This window comes from Leptinotarsa decemlineata, unplaced genomic scaffold (genome assembly GCF_025532065.1).
Source record: "Leptinotarsa decemlineata unplaced genomic scaffold, Ldec_3_MD MMD2_tig00000035_RagTag_RagTag, whole genome shotgun sequence".
NCBI lineage: Eukaryota > Metazoa > Arthropoda > Insecta > Coleoptera > Chrysomelidae > Leptinotarsa > Leptinotarsa decemlineata.
In genome coordinates, this window is record NW_027412540.1 from 7,569,994 (window position 1) to 7,590,252 (window position 20,259).

General features: G+C 34.0%; 1 protein-coding gene across 5 annotated transcripts in view; it reads right to left on the reverse strand.

Moving 5' to 3' along the window:
• LOC111507317 (neutral amino acid uniporter 4) overlaps positions 1-20,259 on the reverse strand; it is an 89,311-nt gene that overhangs the window by 59,524 nt on the left and 9,528 nt on the right. The window contains exon 1 of one of the 5 annotated variants that reach the window (XM_023162610.2): positions 10,433-10,479. The exons of 1 other annotated variant lie outside the window; for it this stretch is intronic. In XM_023162610.2, the coding sequence (XP_023018378.2) occupies positions 10,433-10,464 (32 nt within the window). In that variant the 5' untranslated portion in view covers positions 10,465-10,479. Of the gene's footprint in view, positions 1-10,432; positions 10,563-10,775; positions 10,933-20,259 lie in introns of those variants that run through there. 3 more of the 5 variants (XM_023162611.2, XM_074171812.1, XM_023162609.2) reach the window with 3 other exon arrangements.

The window sequence follows — 20,259 nt, forward strand, 5'->3', positions numbered from 1 at the left end:
AGATCCGCCCTCTCACCATCTGACCTGAAAGACCACTCACCATAGAAACTAATCGGCTTCGTTAAGAAGCTGGGTTTATTTGGCCGAGTGTGAATAGGTGTGAGCCACAATAAACCCTTGCGGGTTGCGTCAGACCTACCTACCTATCTATACTATCTGAAGTAACAACTCGTCAACCTTTCTGATATGCCTTAAAATCACAGATGCAGAAACAAGAAGCAGAGAAGCAATCAGAAGTTTCTGATAATTTCAATCGGTTTTCACCCATGAATAGTGATTCGTCACGAAACCGTTCATTTGAACGGTTTCGTAACTTCAAACTTTTAAAATACACTGATACTCCACGAAGTTCAATGATGGATTTATTTTCTGAAAATTTCTTCATGATTATGTTTGTTTGTTTGAAATATGTTTTTTCCATTAACCAGCTATCGCACCCCTACGAACGATAACCCTCAGAAGCCAACACTTGTGCAAGCTAAGGACTCACGAGGTCTTATTTTTTAACGTGCGATTTCTAATATGAAAAAGATATTATGTCATCGTCTTTCCATTATTTTTATGGAAATGGTCCTTTTCTATAAAAATTTCTAAAGTTTTTACAGAGGAAATGATTACCGTTATATACATATCGAACCAAATTGGACTGAATATTGGAAGTTGGAATTCGAATAACGGAAATTTTTGTGGAAAATCTGGCCTATTTAAGAACGATTTAACTGTTGTTGGTGGTGGTATTTCAGCAGCATTCGGTTCCCGAAACCAATGAAATAGTACTCAACTATCTCACTAAATTTATCAATGAGTCATGTTTTATGGATATTAGGATGTTTCTGTACACAATGCCAGTTGGTTGCTAGCTGAATGAGTTGATAGTTCGTTCTACTCATAAAACCACTACCCAATTCCGGTTATTTTATTATTTCTGTTTGACCATGTTATAGTCTAGTCTAGTCCACAAGTTGAATATGCGATGGCTGATTCGCTTTCGAATGATATGTAGAAAAATGTGCCGAAGCCGTATTCAGAATACACTCTGATTTTTACAAATTTTCAAATTAATATTCAACAGAAAAAAATTGTGATTTACTCGCTTCAGAAGCCGCGTCCGCATCCACAAATTCACCGCAGAGGTCTATTTTTGGCTTCAAATTGAAATTATAAATAATCGAGATGGAGTTTGGAGAGCTGGGACTTTTTTTGGAAATTTAGTTCCCTCTGAAGATCTTTTCTTTCAATTTCCCAAATATTCATAGGTTGTGAAATATTACCAAAAACCTAAATAACTTTTTACACCTCATTTTGTTTATAAGTTTTGCAATTTTTCATGTCCTCAAAAACGACTCTATCACATTTTTAGCACATTTTTCCAGATATCATTTCGATTCGAATGAGCCATCGCACGTATTCTTCCGACCATTATTCCTATTCTTCATCATTTTCAACTTGTGAAGTAGACTATTACATAATAAGTGACTTACATAGCTTATTCCGGCATCATGTACATCGTGGGGGTTACTCAAAAGCTTGTCTTGTAAACACAAAATTTTTACCAACTTGTGCTCGACAGAGATGCAAGTCCTGAGGTTAGTAGACTATGCGACAGAAGGTTTCAACCTGGGCAAAGGATACCACACCGGAGCGATATTCCTAGACGTCTCCAAGGCGTTCGATAGAGTTTGGCACGACGGACTACAAGCTAAAATGATTAATTATGGTTACTCGAAACAGTTGGTGAGGCTAATCGAATCTTTTATAGCTAACCGGTGATGCCGCTGCAGAGTAGGACAAAAACTCTCCACCCTGCGATTACTGGAAGCAGGGATTCCACAAGGTGTAGTCCTTTCGCCACACCTCTTCTCGTTATATACAGCAAACTTGCCCAAGCCTGAGAACAGCTTCAACAAGTTGGCAATCTACACGGATGACACAGCTCAACTGGCGAGATCAACTAGACATGCGCAAGTTATCAGATACTTGTAACAGTACGCGGACAGATTAGAGGAATTAGTCAACCTTTGGAAGATCAGCATGAACCCTTACAAGAGTCAGGCAATACCGTTTACCCGGAGGATGGTACGAGATGGGATGTTTTATACACAGTAACCGTGTGAGGAAGATTTCATCTCAGGGCATGGGGGGGATTGCACATTGAAAACCAGACCCGCCTTCATTCAATACCTCTCACAAGTCTCTACTAAGGTTTTTGAAAGCGGATTTTTCATGTTTAGAATGACTTCGAACGACTTTAAAGAGCTTTGTTGTTCGAAAAGAAATATTGCCCGATTGTATTCACAATGAAGTAAGGAAATTACACTGAAATAGAATCTGAATGTTCTCATGTTCTTCAGCCATTCAATCAATTTTCTGGTCTATTACGTCTATATACGAATATATACGTCTATATACGACTAAAATAAATGGATATCATTTTTGTTTATCAGAGTATCATTCAAATTGTTACGTTTACTCCCACTTGTTGAGTAGTTGGTTGAGGTTGTGTTGATGAGGAAGTTCGAGAACCAAGTGATATGTGATATTTCAAGGCGTTTATCTATTTTCTAACAAAATATGATCTCGATTGTTATTCCTGCTCAACCGCCCTTTATTCAGAATGACGACATAAACAACTACTTCTCAGGCTAGAAGCACGAAGTACATCGAATTGCATCTAACATAATGAAAAGATTTCCTGAAGAGTCTTGTCATTGGAGGTACTTCTTGTTGTTCAACAGAAAAGCGATAATAAAAGTCAACTGTAACCCTTTCGGGCAGAAACAAGATACTGTTCTGAGGTCTGATAGAAACTTCTTAACCATTCCATAGGATTTCCCCCCTTTTGAGAACAAAACACAAGCACTGCAGAAAAATCCTTGAAGCGCTCTCAGAGCGGTGCCTGTGCGACAGTGGCGATTCATATTGGATTTGAATCGCTGTAGATTGAATCCATTTGGGAAAAAGTTCTCAGGAAGTTTATTCCACATAAACGCAGTTCTCCAGATTGAATATTTCTTCAACAGTGAAATTCAAGATGTACTGAGTTGAACCTCAAATCGATGAGCAGCCACAGTCCGTCGCGTATTTCTGATATTTACCACTCTTGGTGGAATCTATGGGAGAGATAGACAAATTTCCAACCTTTCTTCGATGTTCCAGGCACGTGATGTTCGCGTCTTCAATCAGGTTAATGGCTCTTTTCTGAATGAAATAAAGCAACTTCAGGGTATGTTTGGGGGCAGAGCTCCATACATTAGAACAATACTCCAAAGAAGGTCTGATCTGAGCTTTATAAAGCTTCAAAAGTTGCTGGGGTTTGCATGGTTTTCTGGTTCTGAACAGTGTTTAAAGCTTTTGAGAAGCAGCCCTTCCAGCGACATGATTGTGCCAAGATATATTGGTGTCCATTTCAACCCCTAACAAACTTTTCGGAGCAGAAAGCGGAATTTAGAAAGCGGAATTGAGCAGAAAGCGGAATTTTCTGAACTCCAAGAAGATAAATGTCTCCGGTTCGGAGACATTTATCTTCTTGGAGAAATCCGATGCCTGGGTTTTTGTGGCATTGAATTGAATCTGGTTACTTTCACCCCAATTCGAAATCTTTTCTAGATTCTTATTAAGATATGCAACCTCCTGCCACTGGTGAAGATGTGTCTCCGTAGCCGATGTCCCGGAATCCAAATGGATGAGACAAGTGTACTGTCGTCAGCAAAATAATATATTGGATTCTTGGTTTCACTTCAATCAACTTCTTTGGAAAGGAAAGCATTAGCTCATTTCCAAGCTGTATAGCTTCCAAAGAGATTCAAAGAAAGGAAATCAATAGGTAGAATCCCATATCGAGTCACGGTTTCTCCTACTGCATAACCTTTTATGACAATTCATAACAAACAACATGATTGTAATTGCAAATTTACCAAGTCATTTCTCCGTTATTATCATTACATATGTTATATTGAAATGGAATTTCCAATAACATCTGAATTGTTACATAAAATACACATTTGAAAAATTCAATGAAACAGCAGAAAACCAATGATTATTGCAATGTCCGATGTGATTGAAATATATTCATAATAACAACAATCAACAGGAACACTTTTCATAAGTGTATGCTGTATCCCAAATAAAGAGGGACAGGATGAGAAAACCGGAATCCTTGAGAGGTACAAGTTCGATTAAATCAGGAATATTTTCTATTTTAGAGCTCGCTAAATGCCGTTGAAAAAATTTAGGAAATTTTGGTTGGTTCCGAAGATTTTCGAAAGAACCTAAACTGGTCGATTTTATTTTTTCTGACGTTATTCAAGAAAATATCAAAAGACAAATTCGATATTTCACTTTAATTTTATTCAGGACAACAAGAGAAGTGTTCCGTATTCTTGGGGTTCTTGTTGAATACTCTTCGTGAGCAAGAAAATAGCAGAATCAATACTCCTGACCACTGTGAATTGAATGATTCCATACAGTCTGTCTCTTCATGTGTTTGTATATATTTTGCTGGAAAAATTATCATCAGCAAAAACGTATGTGACTTTCTAGAACATCACCTAGCGTTTCCTAATATGACTGATAACCAGTCCGTGCAACGCTTACTGTTGAATCATCTGAAAATAGAACTTTTAACGGATGATGATCAACTGTATTGCCAAATATGCGCCAACGACGAGTGTAGCTGAGGCACCAGTCAGTCTAATAATAATTCTATGATCTTCAAACATGACTGAACTTCTGACGGAAGCACCAAACTCTCACGAAGGTTCGAAATTGATGAAACACTATTATATTCTTCATGAAGTCATTGTTCACTGTGGTTCTGGAGTTGAATTTGGCCATTATTACGCATTGGTCAAAGACGAGACGGGCTGGTTTAAGTTTGACGATTCTACAAAAGAGAGGACATTGGCAGATCAAGATCTTCGAATGATGTGTTGCTGCAGGTTTTTCCGAATTTTCCTGAATTTTCTCAGAATTATTGAATTTTCATTTTTTATATGGACTGGAGAAAAATCACCTAGTATAAATCAAGAGACACATTGTATATTCGGTAAGGAATTGAATTTGAGCGAAAAGTTCATTCCACACAATTCCTAATACAGAAATTATGGTACAGTACATACGTTTAAATGTTTTAATGAGTGCAATTTCATTCCATTTAACAATGATAGTGTCATCGGACGTGTGCAGTAATTTAATAATCAAAATTCTGATGAATGGCGTCATACTATTGGAAAACTGTGGTCTAAGTACATAGATTCTTTGATAAAGGAAAAAACTTTTGAGGAAAAAATTTTTTTCAAACATTTTTTGGTTTCCTAATTCCTCGTCAAACTACGGTGTTGAAAACTATAATGGAATGAAAGCAGTATCGTTAGAACACAAATATATTTCAATCATCTCCAGACAAGTCGATTTATACTCCTTAAAATAAATTTTCTCATATAAAATGTGTTAACCTTCTTCCCTGAAAACAACCCCTTCGAAATTATATCAAGAGTTCAAGTTAGGTACACCTTGTTTAACAGTTAATGTGAATATATGTAACGATTCATTTCTCAGTTCGGTTGAGCATCGAAAATAATTTGAAATATTTTAAACTTACTGTTGTTGATAATTGTTGCCCCTATTACGTACTGTTGCACAAAATGAGATAGCAAATCGTATGAAGCTAACACACTACATCCTTACAAAATCCACACGACACACGCGCTATGTGGAGATTATCCTGACCCAGCATAATTGAATTTTGTGAGAATATGAGGAAGTTAGGACAACATGAATCAATATTAGTCTGTCTGATGTTTTCTGATGAATCCAGGTTTACTCTTTATGGAGAAATAAATTGTCAGAATTATTGATACTGGTCTCGAAGAGACCTCGTATTGAATGCGATACTCGGAAACCATGAATAATGAATATCTGTGTTGGTATTTCGGAAAAACGAATAATTGGAAATTTCTATTTGGAATTTAAAAACACACAGCTGATTCCTATACTATCTAATCAATTATGCGATCTCATAAATAAAAAAACACCACAGGTACGTTAAAATGTCCGGTTAGATCATCCGACCTCCCAATAAGGAGTTTTCCAATGAGGTCATCTTAAGAAGATGTCTACCAAACAAAATCTTCAAATATAGAAAAACTTGTGAGGTAAACAGAAATGCAAGCTCAGCATAACAAGAACTTCCTTTGCTAACTATAGGTAATTTTGGATAAAGTCGATCTTTACTGGAATGATATAAGGTTTCTTTAATAAAATTAGTCTGTGTTTCGACTTCATTTTTGCAATGATTATTTCCTCTGGAATAAGTATGAGGATGAATAGATGATTGTTTCGACATTCTGAAAACATTTCGAACAAGTTTCAACACAATCACTCTCTATTCCAAAGAAGTTGATAGGTGGGCAGAATGTTGGAAGGGGGTTGGAAAATTTTATGTATCAAACCTTTTCAAAAATAAAACATATTTGTGTTATGGAGATATGTATTTTATTTCATCTTTGGTTTCCACACTGAATAAAGGATGTGACATTTCCAAAGAAAGGAAGACAAAAAGTGAATATGTCAACAAAATCTCTTCTCAAACATGTGAAGGTTTCTTCCAGATGAAAATATTGAGAAATAATTCATTCGAAACTCGATTATGAACATCGAAACAAACATTAGTTCTGGAAGGGAAAGTTTCCAGCACCTCTTTGAGTATTTTTCAAAGATAATTCACTCAATTCTTGCAAAAACTGTGCGACATCGAATGAGATGAATCTTCAAACACAGCCATAGAAATATCTTTCGATCAGAGGATATTTCCCTCAGACATTAGTTTATATGAGGAAACTTTTTGATTTTCTAGTTAACTATTTATACATGAAGAGTTTGACAAGTCTGAAAAGAAGAAGAAAAATATGAATTATATTATTGATTGTTTTTTTTCCCTTACACGAATACGATATGAAGCTAACAAAAAATCTAGCCTCACTAATTTAAGATGAACAACGATCACCAGAGTAGTCAAGCTTCGACATTGACTGACGCGGGGAAAACTGAAATCACACTTAAAAAATGGTAAATGTCGATGAATAGCTCCACAACACATCTCCTTTGATACTCTTATTTATCTTCGACAAGTAAGATCTGTCGCTCTTATAATTGGACAATTTCTCCTTCTTGGATAAGTTGTCCAGCTTTTTTTATATTCAGACTCTTTCATAAAAATATTTTTTAGTTTAGTAATGCACTCGTGGTTCACCTATGACACCTGATGACAACTATAGTAGGTCGAAACAGTCTGCTGTCTGCTATTGGAATAAGAAAGCTTAGTTCTTAGACCATGGTTTCAACTATAAAAAGAAACATTATGAAAAGTGAGAATCCGTGTTTGAGAAAAATGAGCAGGTATCGATTTCATGAATGAGTTATTTTTTCATAATTTGAAGCTTTTACAGAGAGAAATCTTGAATGAATTGACAAAATTCATCAGAACAAAAAGGAAACATTTTCCTAAAATCAAATATTTTGATTCACAAAGAAACTGTTGGATATGGAATTTTATGGTCTTTTTTTTCATCTACATGAATGGATAGGCGGTCGTAACAAACAATTTAGAAGTTAATTTACTCAGTCTCAACTACAATTTAATTACATTTTCGTAGCATAATAGTTCTCAGCTTCCGTTAGAGGTTGAGTCTTGTTTGAAAATCATCAGTGTTATCATTAGATTGACTGGTGCCTCAGCTATACTTGTTTCCTTATAACAGTCAGTTAGTTTCGTGCATGTTTGACAATACAGTCGATCATCACCTGTTAAAAATTCCATTTTCAGATGATTTAACAATAAGCTTTGCACGGACTGGTAATTAGTCGTATTAGGAAAAGCTAGATGAAGTTCCAGAAATTCACATAAGTTTTCAGTACTTCTTGAACATTTACCACAAAGTAAATAAGTGAGGATTTTTCCAGCAGAAGATTTACAAACACAAGACGAGATGGGTTGTACGGAATCATTCAGTCCAGAGCGTTCAGGAGTATTGATTTTGCTATTGTTTTGCTCACGAAGAGTATTCAACAAGAACCCCAAGAATTCGAAACAATCCTCTTGTTGTCCTAACGAGTATCTAGTGGACTTCAAAGACTCCAGGAAATCGGTTGGAGGGAAAGATGATACCTTCTTACGAAACTGCAGCTGCAGTGCAAAGCTTATTGTTAAATCATCTGAAAATGGAATTTTTAACAGGTGATGATCGACTATATTGTCAAACATGCGCCAAACTAACTGACTGTTATAAGGAAACAAGTATAGCTGAGGCACCAGTCAATCTAATAATAACACTGATGATTTTCAAACAAGACTCAACCTCTAACGGAAGCAAGAAACTCTTAGGAAGGTTCGAAATAGATGAACATTTCAACCTAGCAGACCACTGTTGTAATATTCATGCAGTCATTGTTCACTGTGGTTCTGGCGTTGAATTTGGTCATTATTACGCCTTGGTCAAAGAAGAAACGGACTGGTTTAAGTTTGACGATAGTCGTGTCACGAAGTGTTCTGGCGATGCATTGAATTTATTGGAGCCTCTGAAGACACCCTACATTTTGTTTTATAAGAGAGAGGACATTGTTAGATCAAGATCTTCAGATGATGTGGTGCTGCAGATTTTTCCGGGTTTTCCTGCAGCTGAAAAAGCAAATGCGCCACTGGAATCAATGAAGTCGCCCCGGAGCGCCAATTAATTTTTATTGTTGTTTTTATTTTATTTTTATCGTTATTTGAAAATATAATACCAATGAAATGTTCTCAGCTAGAATATTCAAAACAGTTGATAATTCAATAACAGAAAAAATTGAGAAATTAATTGAAAAAATGATTTGTTCCATGCAATTGCTCTGAATTTATATCAAGGCTGGATTAACGTCAAATATATTGGAATTTATATTGACCAAAATTTAAAATAAAAGTCAAAATCATGAACTGAAAATAACTTTGAAGAACTTTCATCTCTTTCTGAAATTCTAGTAGAATATCAGTCAATGAAATGATAAAATATGGCATTTAAAAATGCTAGTAGTATTTCATTCATTACAATCTTGCTCCTATTCTGCTTCCCATTTTGATTCATAGTTACATATTCTCAAATATGCATTATTTCGATAACAAAAAATAACCAAAACAGTCAAATAATCAAATATGTTAAACACACATTGATAGTGAATTTTGATCTAGCAACTGAGTAATGAAAACGTTTCACATTGAAGTCAGTAACAACATTACAATGTGTGATTTAATTAGATTGTCATCTCTGATATTCACCTTACTGTGACTAGTGCACCTTGAATATAATGTTTAAGATCTGTTTAAAATCTGTTTTTCCGTTAACCAGCTGTCGCACCCCTACGAACGACAACCCTCAGAAGTCGAAACTTGTGCGAGCTAAGGATTAACGAGGTCTTACCTTTGAACGTGTGATTCCGAACACGTAGGTGATTTCTAACATGTGGGTTACAATTTTAGGATTATACCAGCATGATGAAAAATTGCGATCAAATGCGGGAGGCTGTCATTGGGGCGATATTCAGATCAGTTATGAAGGATTTTTTAAAGTAATTTTGTTTATAGTTATGTGCCAATGGCGTAGTTTTGTACACTTCATATATCAAATAAATGTATTGAAAAAAATGGTAATAAAGTTTTCATACATACATACAACTTGAATTGATTACCAATGCAAAATCAATTGATATTTTCATTTATAATGACATTCCAGATAACTAGAATAAATCCTTCTCTGTTATGTTTTATGATACAATTATCTATGAAAATGACGTGAGGATAACATCGAAGTAATAATCCTTATTCTTTCACGAGTATGAAAAAAATATAACTTCTTTATACAAAACATTCCACGAGTCGAATCATCTTGATAGTTTCATTGAATAAAATAAATCTTAAATAAATCTTATTTCACAACTGAAAATAGCATTGACTTTTGCGCAAGTATTACTCCATTCACATATTTTTAGGTTTACATTCCTTTTCACATGGCCGTTTTTATTTTGGTGAACATTGTGAAGTTTTAAGTAATGACTGATTTATCAAAATATCTCTAGTTTCTGGTTCATCTAGTTTCTAGTTTATCAGCAATACTTTCCGTAAAAATAATCCGGAGCGTCAAAATTAAAGTAATTAGTCAATATTCGATGTTTATTATAACACTTTCGCAAATAAGTACAGAAATGTTCAATGTTAACAATTTCCGAGTTATTTCTTGATAAAATTTTCGCTTACTTACAAAAAACGCTTATTATCACCGTTGTAAAAAATGTGGTCGATAGTAAATTGTTTTAATTTTTTTTGTTATTCTCAAAGTATTTTATATTTAGCTCACATCTGTCTAAGATTAGAATGAAAATACTGATTCCAACAATTTCTACTCACAATTTGGGATTGTGTTGTCTCAAAAATTCCATATGACACCAGAGAAATAATCACTGGCCAATTATCAATACTTGGAGATTTCATACAAAACAAAACCGATTGAAAAATATTCGTCTTGAAAGTTGCCAAAAGAGGACACAATACCTAAGTAAAAAATCATGATGTATTTCAAAAACTGAAGTGAACAAAAAACAATCAAGAACCCTATTGATATCAAAAATAATCCGCAGACTTCGATAAATCATTCTAGTAATAATTGAAGCTGATGAATAAAACATACACACGTCCCAATCATTTTTCATACTACTTTCCATAAAAACACCAACGAAAAATATCAACACACCTGTGGAAACTGTGATAAACGTCGATATTGGATGTACAGCGGCACTGGCGATTCACGGAGTTGGTACTTCATGTATTCCTCACAAGTGTTCACTCGACTACTATAACGTGAACTGATTGTGCTCTCGCGAAATTCTGAGTCCCTACCACTTCGAACAAAAAAATTCATTACCTTCAATATACCATGGTATAGTTATTCGTTGTTTATTTTTCCACCAGGTTGGGTTTCGTTGCGTGACATGCGAAATGGTCAATTTGGAAATTCCAAACAACTGGGGTTTTAATATCTAATTGCACGAAATGATTTGGAATTTTTAGGGTTTTCATAAGTGAGTAAGTAGAAAGAGTTCTCACATAAATGTTATGAGTTTCACTGAAATTTATAGTTAGTTTCACTATGATGATATTTATTCTCGCATTTCTTGTGGATTTGTAATAATATCCTTCCAGAAACAAGAAGGTTCGTTGGAAATGATTTTCTCTACTATAATAATAATCCTAGACGTCGATAACATTTGCCTATCACTCCTCATCACCTCTATTCTACATTTCACCTAACAAAAAAGCTAAAATATTAAAATATTTCTGAATAATACTCTATCACATGTCATAAGAAACCTGTTAATTTTCAGGAAGATTTATTCTTAACACTCCCTCAAGAAGAATGCTGTCTCGATAACCAAGTTAGACACAATCCTAATCATCTACTGATGAAACTCACTCGGTTAGCCATACGCGCATGTCGAGACAGTTTTTTGTCCTGTTGACAGTGACTTCAAATTCTACTTATCGAGTATAGGTTTGAAACGTATCCATCCATTCCTAATTGCAATTTCCATTCTTACAATACTTGTAACAACAATCTAGCTCATCTCTCCTCCAGTGTCAATGTTATATAACTACAAATATCTATTTTTGTCAATATGTTATTATGTTTCACTTTAAAAGTACTGAAACATGTGAACATATTCAGAAGCATCCATAGTCCCGTCCAATTGATGAATGTTTTGAAGTGATAACCCTTTATGGGGCGGGAGGAAGGGGTAGACCGCTTCGTTACCTAACGCGCACCCAACGCGCCAGTTGGTCTGGCCTACGTTTCTCTCACACATACGTCAGTGAAACGCAGGCTCCTCCTCTCGCGTAGGAGTGTCGCTCAGTGTTCAGTGTGCGTTAGACTGTTGACAGTATTATAAAAATATAACCAGCAAGCACGTAATATTTTTTTATTATTTGAAACGGCTTGAAAATGATGATACTAATTTTGTATATGTACATGATTAGTATCATTATTTGATCCTTCGAAAGTAACAATTGGCCTATACTAGCTATAATATGTGTATACAGGGTGTAACATAAGTACGTAGAAATATTCAAGTGACGTATTCCTGGGACAATCTTAAGAAAAAAGTCTGTATGAACTTGTGTCCAAAAATGCTTCGTTTCGGAGATATGGGGTGTTGAAATTGAATTATTTTGTTCGCTTCTTGAACTTGCAAAAAATAAGTCATTTGCACGAAATTCGGTATCCTGGGTTTTTTCGACGTGTGAAATCATAATTTCGTATTAATTTTCATGTAATATCTAGAGGGCGCTGTGTACGCTGTCATTATTTATTTCAAATTGCCCAAACTTTTTTGACAGTAAATTTTTGGTACTTTTCATAAAAAAAACCCAATTCCCACACCTTTTCCAAGTAAAAAAGGTACACTTTCCCAACAACGCTGAAAGTGATCGTTTTCGAAATATTTACAATTTTTTATATCGATGCATATTACTTAGCTTCTAGGGCTTCTAGGGCCCTAAGTTAAATTAAAAAAACTAAGTTGGTGGGTCTCGTTAAAATGAACAACTTTTTTCCTATAAAATATTTGATGAAAATGACTAAAATTGCAAAAAACTCATGACAAAAACCTACCATGTTTTGAAAAATTTCAACAATCTGTATTTCGAAAACAAATCAGTCTTCGTTGAACATTTTATAGGAAAAAGTTGTTTATTATGTCGAGATCCACCACATACTTAATTTTTCTAATGTTCTCAGCAACTTCACTAGGAACTAAGTGATATGCATCGATATAGAAAATTGTAAATATCTCGAAAACGATCACCTTCAGCGTATGTTGAGGAGGTGTACCTTTTTTACTTGGAAAAGTTGTGGGAATTAGGTTTTTTCATGAAAAGTACCAAAAGTTTACTACCAAAAAAGTTTGGGCAATTTGTAATTGATAATGACAGCGTACACAGCGCCCTCTAGATATTACATGAAAATTAATACGAAATTATGATTTCACACGTCGAAAAAACCCAGGGTACCGAATTTCGTGCAAATGACTTATTTTTTGCAAGTTCAAAAAGCGAACAAAATAATTCAATTTCAACACCCCATATCTCCGAAACAAAGCATTTTTGGACACAAGTTCATACAGACTTTTTTCTTAAAATTGTCTCAGGAATACGTCATTTGAATATTTCTACGTACTTATGTTACACCCTGTATATACATATTATAGCTAGTACAGGCCAATTGTTACTTTCGAAGGATCAAATAATGATATCAATCATGTACATATACAAAATTAGCATCATCATTTTCAAGCCGTTTCACATAATAAAAAAATATTACGTGCTTGCTGGTTAGATTTTAATAAAACTGTCAACAGTCTAACGCACACTGAACACTGAGCGACACTCCCACGCGAGAGGAGGAGCCTGCGTTTTACTGACGTATGTGTGAGAGAAACCTAGGCCAGACCAACTGGCGCCGTTACGCGTTAGGTAACGGAGCGGTCTACCCCCCCTCCCGCTCCATAAAGAGTTATCACTTCAAAACATTCATCAATTGGACGGGACTATGGATGCTTCTGAATATGAATAAATGTGAACTAAATAATGGCAGCGTACGCAACGCCCTCTAGAAGTAACATGAAAATTAATACGAAATTATGATTTCCCACGTCAAAAAACCCCGGGTACTAAATTTCGTGCGAATAACTTATTTTTAGCAAAAGTTATTTTCGAAAAGCGAACAAAAAAATTCAATTTCAACACCCCGTATCTCCGAAACGAAGCATTGTCGGGCAAAAATTCATATAGACTTTTTTTCTTAAAATTTTCTCAGGAATACGTCAGCGTCAGTTGAATATTTTAACGTACTTATGCTACACCCTGTATATATAAAATAATCAATGAAAGATTTTATTGATAAATGACCTTTTTTCTGTGACAAGAAAAATGTTTGACATTTTATCTCTGATGACAGGTAACAATATGTCTCTTTTCATGAAATTACTTTTTCCCCGGTCCCCGTGAAAAAAGTGAGTACTTTTTTCACTGTACTGACGATGCCAGATAGGCTGAAACAGCTGTCTACCGGTGGCTCTTGAATTGAAATGGATATGGGAAGGATCAAAATAGTACTTTTCTATTAATCTTTTAATTTTCATGGAATTATTTTCCAGCAGCTTGACTGCATTAACCTTTCTCGATTTCATATAATTTTTAGAAACATGTGGATTCCCAAATTTCTGCAACCGCAGTTGTCGGCTGATTGGTCAAACCACTAACACTGACATAAAAACTTGGCAAGTTAATTTGGGTGTCACACCAATATAGGTGGTTCCACTTATGTCTCGCTTGCTTTCATATATCGCTCGCTTGTATATATATATATATATATATATATATATATATATATATATATATATATATATATATATATATATATATATATATATATATATATATATATATATATATATATATATATATATATATATATATATTTATAAATATATATATATATATATATATATATATATATATATATATATATATATATATATATATATATATATATATATCAATCCTGTGAATGATATCTGATTTCATTCTACAACGAATGTTTGCAATACAAACTTAATAGAGAAAAGTGTTTTTGTATAATTCAGTGTCCATATAAAAGTATTTGCTCCAAAAGAATTTTTCTTTCGTGTTTATATGAAAGAATACGCGTATTCATTTTTGTATGAGTTTCATGTAGTTACTCCTTACTTTCTCGTTTGTTTTCGTACCTCTCTTGCCTGTTATATATCTTTCCAAGGTTTTTTTTAACATGGATGAACTAATATTTGGTAAGTCTACCAGTTTGGTTTTCTTTCTTTATCACAAAATATGAGATTAGTTGAAACTTTAATAATTTGCAATATGTATTGGCACGTATACTGTTTCCTTATGAAATTATTCAATTATAGATCCCTGATGATAGATTTGATAAACTCCGAAACGTTGTTAAAAAAGTAAATTGTTCATCTACGAAGAATTTTTATGTTTCCCAACTAATTAGCAATAAAAAAAAAGTAATATCAATATTTTTTTGGCGACAGAACATTGCAATAGTAATAGGGTCGTTTGAAGGTGATTGACAATGTTTCATGATGAATTTATTCACTTCTGACTTTCATTGTCTAATATTATATAAAATGATTCGTAATCCCTGAATGAACCAATAAACAGAAAAATAAAAAAAATACCGAAAATAACAATTATATTAAGCAAAAAACCCTAAAATGATATTACAGCGAAATGAAATACAAGTAAAAATACAACAAATAAACAAAAATTAAAAAAATAAATAAAAAATTAGGAGATTCCAAGTCAAGTTACTTCGGTTGATGACTGATGATTGTGGATACATACTAACAATCGAAACGTCGTGAAGTGATTTGACATGGAATCTCGAAATTTTTTATATAATTTTTGTATGACTGTTCTATTTTTAATTGTACTTTATTTCACTGTTAATCAATTTCAAAGTTTTTTTGCTTCATATAATTGTTATTTTCAGCTATTCTTTATTTTGAATTTTTTTTATTGGTACTTTCAGGAATTTCAAGACATTTTATATAATAGTAGACAATGAAAGTTGAAACAAATGAAATTCAGTAATAGGGTCGTTCGGTCAAATATTATTTTGTGCAAATGGAAAGCATTTGCTGTTAACAAGATACGCAATTTTGAATTGCGCATCATGAAACAAAGCATCTAATGAAGAATAAGGACTGATTCGTTCTATCAAATTTATCAATTGAAGTCCAATTGTTTAAATTTATATCATTTTTGTTTTTCTGTTAGTACTGTGATTATATTGTAGGGTATCATTCTCAATCGATGTCACTCAGTTCTTGAAGATCATGTTAATTATTTAAAGTGCTCACAACTTGAAACTCAATTCAACAACATTTGAAGTGGTGCTTTTTGGAACCAACCACGAATGATTCATATCAATAACGATTCTATTCAGTTCGTGTATTTGGGTTTGCGGTTAGATTCAATGAACACATCAGTTACCTATGCAAAACATCCCACAATATATCGTGGCAATTGCTTCCAAATAGGAATTTGCTTTCGATGCCCTTGAAGTTGAGTTTATGTGAGATTATCACAGTTTATGTGAGATTATCACAACTACTTCCCTGACTAATACCACGAAGGGCGTTGGATTATATTCGACCGGTGTCAGTGCAGGAGTCTTTACTGAAGTTATTCCTGCATATTCTATTGGCGATACAACTGCCGCCAAAGATTTGCAATTATTGGAATACACTTGCAGACCGGTTTCGAGCTCGAGCAAATTTCGGATATACGGTTGGTTACCTCGTTCACAGGCAGATGGGGCCATGACAAACCTGTCGTTTGTTGTCTGCTTTAGCCTAGTTCGAGGAATGATACTCTGAAGGAATTCGATTTTCAATTATCGGAAATCATCAACTTTATGTTGATGATAGACACTACCTTGCACTGACGAGGCCAAACAGCCCAAAAACGGTCTGCAAGTGTGTTCCAATAAATTTCACTGGTTCGGACTTCCATTGTCTACTATATAAAATGATTTGAAATCCCTGAAACAACTAAAAAAAAGAAAAATTGAAAATGAATAGCTGAAAATAACAATTATATTAAGGTTGATGACAGTCATCAGCCGAAGACGATTGTAGATACTAACAATCGAAACGTCGTAAATTAACGTGATTTGGAATCTCTACACTTTTTATTATTTTCTTTTTTCATTCCTTTATTTTCATTTATTCAATTGTTATATTTTCACTTGTAGTTTATTTCACTATTATTTCATTTCAGGTTTATTTTGCTTAATATAATTGTTATTTTCAGCTACTCATTTTCAATTTTTCTTCTTTTTTTTAGTTGTTTCAGAGATTTCAAATCATTTTATATAGTAGACAATGGAAGTCCGAACCAGTGAAATTCATCATGAAACATTGTCAATCACCTTCAAACAAATGTGTTCCAATAATTGAAAATCTTTTGCGGCAATTGTATCGCCAATAGCATATGCAGGAATAACTTCAGCGAAGAATCTTGCACTGAATGCTGTCGGATATAGTCCAACGCCCTTCGTGGTATTAGCCAGGGGAGTAGTTGGTTTCTGATAAACCTACAGTGCAGGGAGTTAAGACTAGCCTGAACGAATGGTTCCTTTAGATGATTTAAATTTTTTTCATATTTTGTTTTGAATGAAGAAATCGTTATACCTAACATAAATTTGATTGATTTGCTTAAAATGAAGAAATGAATATATGCTATGGATATATGATTTTTACAATTGTTTTAGTTCATTTTTTTCCCTGATTTCCCAAAGAAGACAATTCATTCGGAATATGAAGAATATTCTATACAAGCAATGAAGGAATTCAAAAAGTAATTGGTTTTGCAGTGAAGTTCGTATCGCTAGTTAGGAAACCGATAAATTATCTCTAATTTTGGTATACACGAAGTCAAATTCAGTAACTATTTTTATGTGATACCGCTATCATTTTCAATGATTATTTTTGTTATAAGTCGCTTTTTTATTATTCTGACTTATTTCTTCAGAAATATTACAAACATTTTGCGTACTAGATCAATGAATGTTTATTCAATGATTCATTTATTGCATTGTAATATTGCAGAGGAAAACTGGTTCTCGAAAAATATTTCGAAACTTCTTTACGAGAGCGTTACGTAAAGTGTGATCGGGAGAGGGTAATGGAAATTGAGGGGGAGGTATAAGAAGATTGGAAGAGAGAGAGTTACGTTTTGTACATTACTGTAGTGGCAAAAGAGAGAGGTGCAAGCACACATTTACGGTCGATAGACTCTGAGGAATTAGGAGAAAACTATCATACGTTGCCAATAATTTTAGCAGGAGATTTCAATGTTAATTTCGCGTCCGAAGATGAACAACTCTTGGTAAACTTTCTACAAGATAAATTAGAACTACAAACGAATAATGATCGAAATGAGCCTACCACAAGACATGGAACAACAATCGATGCAGTTTTCTCTAGATATCTTTCAAATTTTCTTTTGAAAATATATGTATTTTATTTCTCATATATAAGCCCATTGCCTCGGTCTTAGAATCAACTACAGTAACTACTGATGTATCCGATAATGAAAATAATAAATGAGAAATCTATTCAAAAATGTTAATTTATCAATGAAAACTCATAATAAATTCAAATATTTGTAGAAAATTATTATGTGTATATTAGGGTGTATCATTTTAAGGCGATTTTTTTTCCTGATCCTACCTGTTAATTTTTAGAAAAAAAATTCTCGATGGAGAAAATTCTATGTCAATTAGAGGCTTCGCTCATTGGAAAATTCGATTTCACATGTAAATAACACAGGAAATATTTTTTTCGATTTCAACTCGATTTTTGTATATTGAAAATTTTTTTTAGAGAAATCGAGTATGCAGATTTTGTAGGAAATTGAATTTGTTACGAACAAAAAGTTTCTTTGAGCACTCTCCAATCAACAGTTCTTGGATTGTAGAGCTGAAGAAATTAATGCTAATTGAAACCAAATTTTCTTGAAACTGGAACATTTGATTTTGCATTAAATATTATTTACAATGAATGAGTTATTGAATTATTAATTTTAGAAACGGCATTTTGTGTAGATGAATGTCAATCCATAGTTAGTATTGAATCATTATAATAATCAACTGAAATTCAATTTTACATGCATATTTCAATTTTCAAAATTCTAGTTTTACACGAACTAGCGTCATAGTCCGGCCAATTTAGACATTCAAATCTACCTAAATTTCCAACAAGCTGAAAATCAGTATGATTGTTTAAAATATGATAAAAAATGAAATTTGGAAGTTCCCCATCTTTACCCTGTATGGAAAAAAATTTAATCAAGGTCAAAGGTCAAAAAAAAATAGTTTTTCGCGATTTTCAGCAAAATGGTGAGTTTTATCATGAAAAATATTTCAGACAAAAATTGTAGATCATAAAATTATCTACAAAAAATGTATCGATACTTTTTTCCTACGAGCCACCGTTTTTGAGATATAACGATTCAAAAAGTTGTAAAAGTGGTAATCGTCATAATATGCACACGTTTCCACGCCACCTATGAGGTAGTGTACTTAGCGCATTTTTTTCAACGTGGTTTCCACAGTAGGCCTATTCCACGGGTCAGTTGTGATCCTGTTTAATTTAAAACTATTGCGAAATAATGGATATCAGCAGAGATTTAAAAGATAAAAGTAATATAAGTAAAAAAAAGTAGTGAAATTTAATCGTCCGAGTCGTAACTTTCAAATTATTCTTCTTGATCTTGTTCTTCTTCATCTTCATCCTGAGTACATGTAAACTGCGTTAATAGCGATGTATCGCATGTCGCCTCGTTGGAATCAAACGGATCCTCCACTGTTTGTGATTTAATATTAGAGCACGTCCAGCCTTGACAATGGGTACATGCTAGAGAACAAACCAGCCCGGATTTTTTGCAACCACATATAGCACTGCACCCCTTTTTGCAGTTGCAAAAAGTTGTGTTCAGCAGTTTTTCCGTAATTCGTTTGAAGTGAACTGTCAATCATCGTTATTTTCAATGTAAGTAAATATTTCCTCCTTTGCCTGATTCATAGCTTCGTCTTTAGGAGGACCGACTTCAAGTCCAGTGAAAGGTTCCATGAAAGAAGCACAGTAATCATGATGATAGTTAGCTTCCGCAGCAACTTAATCATATTCAAATTCGAATCGTGCAAGAACAGCTTTTGCTATAGTATCGTCACGAGTCCGAGTCCAAGCTACTTCCAGAATTGAATCTTTAAATTCAAGTGTAGGTAGGTAGGTAGGTCTAAAGTGAGTGAGTCTATTCGACCCTCCACCGCAACCCATAAGGGTTTATTGTGGCTCACACCTATTCATACTCGGCCAAATAAACTCAGCTTCTTGACGAAGCCGATTAGTTTGTATGGTGAGTGGTCTTTCAGGTTAGATGGTGAGAGTACGGATCTTTCGAACTCAAAGAACCTGATTCGGTCCCCAGCGGGGCAGGCACAAAGTATACGCTCTGCAGTTTCATCATTTTCCAGAGAGAGGCGACACATACTGTCTTTCGACTGTCCAAGTCTCTGCATGTGATGATTCAAATTACAGTGACCTGTAAGAAGGCCTGTTGGA